A 3,659-nucleotide genomic window follows, 5' to 3' on the forward strand; every position below is an offset into this window, starting at 1 on the left:
TTATTACTGCCATCTGACTGGTATATACACTTTTTGTTGCCAGCTATCTACAGCAGGATGCTCATCAGCTCTCAGTGTGATGCCCGTCTGGTCATCACCTCTCGGTAGTTTAATGACCTGCACAGGTTTTCTCTACAAGAACACAATTCTGATATGTTCTAGACTCATTTTCTTTGGATTTTAGGCAGTTTGGGAAACAGGGGAATTAAAGGATTAATGGGGATGTGTTTGTGATTTTGGATCCATGATGACCTGAATAAATCCTAAATTAACTTTCACTTAATGTTAAGTAAAATCATTTTGGACCTCACCAAGAGTGGTGGTGGACCTGGGAATCACATATTAATTTGATTTCATCTAAAATAAAAAGCACAGGGATTAGTATCAAAACTATAGATACACTGCATTATGTCCTTTTATGTGAAATACTGCAGTATAGCTCGTGCCTGTCCTCACAAAACATTTCTTTTGTTTTGTTTTGAGTTTTGTTTTGCATAGGCCACATAGGAACATGGTCCATCTGCCACGCTTACTGTGTTCTACATTAATTTAATTAACACTCTACCACCTATTTTGAATGATTATTTCACTATATTTAGATCTTTCACAGTTGTCAAAGCAGCTAAATTTTTAAGTTTGTAGAATTTCTAATGGAAGCCCTACTAACTGAAATTCAATAGTTTTGTACATCTATTCACAGGTGGTTTTTTAAACATGCTTTTTAATGATTGAAAAATATTGATTGTAAATACTGAAAACAACAATAATAAACGTGATCAGACATTTGCTTTTTTGTTTGTGTGCACTTGTGATTGTTTGCATATATGCCAAATGGTTTAACCAATTTTTTATTTTTATCTGAATTTTCTGTTTAATCTTCCTTAGAAATTGTGCGAAGAAATAAACAGCAAGTGTCCTCACAAGTACAGGAGTACAAATGTTTGTTCTCACCAATAAGTGTGTGCTGTTGACTGATCGAACTGAAGCTCCGAACCACTGTTGGCTCTTGAAGGTGTGAAACAACACGTCAGAACTGTTGTAGTCCTCATCACCTGAGACAGGTAGGGCAGGCAGAACAGGTATGATGGGTGACAGATAGGACAGGTAGGACAGTTGTGATCTGTGACAGGTAGGACAGGTATGGTGTATGACAGGTAGGACAGGTAAGACAGGTAGGACACTCCTCAGTCTCCAAGTTCACATCAGTTCCTCCATCAACATTATGATTGTGAGCTGCTGCTGCCTCTACTTTAACCTTCCTGGACATAGATTGCAAATACACCTTTCAGGTCAAAATTGATGATGTCACAGGCCCCGCCTCCAGGTGACCAGGAACAAAGGAACACGCCCCCTCCCTGCATCACTCCTGATTGGCTGGTGTTGGCTTTGGGGGCTCCAATGACAACAAAAAATCTGCAGAAAACACAGCAGATAAACAGTGTGTTTCTATTTCCACACCAGAATGAGAATTTTCTCTTTACAAACCCCAGAACTTCATTTTCTGGGACCCAAAAACCAAATTACTTTGTCTGTAACCTCAGAACGTCTTCATCCAAAACCTCAGTGCTTCCATGTAAAACTTTTTTCAAGAACCACAGAACCACTTCTTTTACAGCCCCAAATATCTTCAAGGACTCCAGAACCTTTTAATGTAGCCTACAGCTACTTCTTCTTATTATTAATAATTAGTTAGTTACATGTTTATTTAAATTAAGTTAAATTTAGTTAGTTACTTATGATTTATTTATGGTTTTAAAGGTTAACTAAACATAATTTATTTAGTTAAGGGCTAATTTAAGGGTGCAGGTAAAGGTGAAATAAAAGGCAAGTTAAAAGTTCTTACTTGTTGTCAACGGTGTGAAAGTCGACAGAGAATCCAAACAAACTTCCTCTTGGTCCGCTGAACATCACAGCTTCATGCAGCAGGTTCAGACACACACAAACACTCAAACACAGCAGCACGCACACACACCTGAGCACACACATCACACCTGTCTGTCTGTGAGGAGACTGGGGCAGTTATGATCCTTCTCGGATGTCGACCCTGCTATAACACTGTGGGTTAGGGTTAGTCATCTGACAGATGACTGACAGCAGACGATACCAGCTAAAAATAAAAGCCAGTTTATCTGTTCCTCTGGAGTTTTAATTTGCACTTTTTGTTCTTCTTTGTCATAAGTTCAGAGATGTTGCTCTGGTCTGTGAAAGTTTCTTTGCTTATTTCACACTGATCCATGTATTTGACATTGTCCACATTATTTACACATTAACATTTTTTGTGTTTTTTATATTCCACCATTAGGTTGTAATTTATCTCTTTTAACGGCCTTGTGTAGGGTGGAAGCCAACGTTTCTTCACGTAAAAATTAAAAGTTGTGAACTTTCTCCCCAGGATAGTGCTAAAGGAAAGGTCATGGGGTCATTAAATGTTCAAGGACTCATCAGAAAATTTCCTGGCAATCTGCCTCCAACAGGTTAAAACCAGGTTCTGGTCCTATTTAGAGGACTGTATTCCTGTGAAAGGTCTGCAAACCCTGTTTTTTAAAGATATTAATAATAAAGTTGACTTAACACAAATCCGGTGAAAGATGTGCTTATTCCACACCAACCACTAATCTCCCTCTTGGAGTCCTAACACATTTTCTGAAAAATATTAAGAACATCTCTCTTGCAATAACTACCTCTTTCAAGGGTGGCGGTAATGATATTGCTGGCATTTGCTGGTTTGTTTGTTAAATGGCATAACTCAAAAAGTAATGAATGAATGTTGATGAAATGTGTTGGAGAGGTGAGGTACAGCCTATGGAACAACTGATTAGATTTTGGTTCTGATCAGTCTCATAATATGGACACAGGGCTATTTTAACGCTGGAGGGACTATGTCTCTCGGCTGGCCTGGGAACGCCTTGGCATTCCCCCGGAGGAGCTGGAGGAAGTGTCTGGAGAGAGAGAAGTCTGGGCATCTTTGCTTAGACTGCTGCCCCCGCGACCCGGTTTCGGATAAGCGGAGGAAAATGGATGGATGGATGGATGGATGGGCTATTTTAAATGAGTCTTCTCCACTGAGTGCTGTATGTGAGCCCCCTTGTGGCCAAAGTGCGCCGCTGCACTGCTGAGCATTCCGAACACATATGGAGACAGCAAACAGTCATAAACATGAGCACACAGTCAGGGCTGTCTTATCGTAATCCAGGAAATTTGTAGTCATCTCCCTCTGTGCAAAAACGTCCATGTCATTAAATCTAAGGCGGATCATTTTCCAAATGTCACACCTAGCTTTTCCTGTTGTTCTGGTGTTCATACTCGGTTCACCCTTCATTAACAGTGTTTTAATTTTAAAATTTAGTGGGTCAGAAAAATAAGCTCTCTGTATGTGCTGTGTTTCACTTTCTTTCCCAGGCTCCCTATGCACTGAAGTCCAAACCACCGCCTCACCATCAGATGTTTGTGTCCTCTCCCTCTTACTTCTGTCCTCAGGTGACAGATGAGTCTCTTCCTAACAGGTAAAACGAAGTGCTGCTGTCTGTCAGACAGTTTAGACAAGAAGAAGAAACAATGATAAAATAAGTAGCATCAGCTCTGTGAAAGCTGCTCAGCTCCTGGACCCGACTATACGCTGGAGCTCATGCTGTTATTGAACAGCTTGTCTTCTCACAAAC

General features: G+C 40.2%; 1 protein-coding gene across 1 annotated transcript; it reads right to left on the reverse strand.

Annotated features, from left to right (window-relative positions):
- Positions 1–342: 342 nt before the first annotated feature.
- On the reverse strand, positions 343–2,083 carry LOC109972657 (integrin alpha-V-like). Its single transcript, XM_020621666.1, has 4 exons — positions 1,844–2,083; positions 1,283–1,413; positions 952–1,052; positions 343–357 (listed from the first exon to the last, which is right to left on the reverse strand). The coding sequence occupies exons 1-4, from the start codon at positions 1,984–1,986 to the stop codon at positions 343–345; spliced, it is 390 nt and encodes a 129-aa protein (XP_020477322.1). The 5' UTR covers positions 1,987–2,083.
- Positions 2,084–3,659: the final 1,576 nt, after the last annotated feature.

Source organism: Monopterus albus, unplaced genomic scaffold, assembly GCF_001952655.1.
Source record: "Monopterus albus unplaced genomic scaffold, M_albus_1.0 scaffold265.1, whole genome shotgun sequence".
Lineage (NCBI taxonomy): Eukaryota > Metazoa > Chordata > Actinopteri > Synbranchiformes > Synbranchidae > Monopterus > Monopterus albus.

Coding starts and splice junctions, on each gene's coding strand:
- LOC109972657 (XM_020621666.1), bottom strand. CDS start 1,986: ATGTGTGTGCTCAGGTGTGTGTGCGTGCTGCTGTGTTTGAGTGTTTGT. Junction 1,414..1,843: donor TTTCACACCGTTGACAACAA/GTAAGAACTTTT, acceptor TGTTTTCTGCAG/ATTTTTTGTTGTCATTGGAG. Junction 1,053..1,282: donor CATCAATTTTGACCTGAAAG/GTGTATTTGCAA, acceptor TACCTGTCTCAG/GTGATGAGGACTACAACAGT.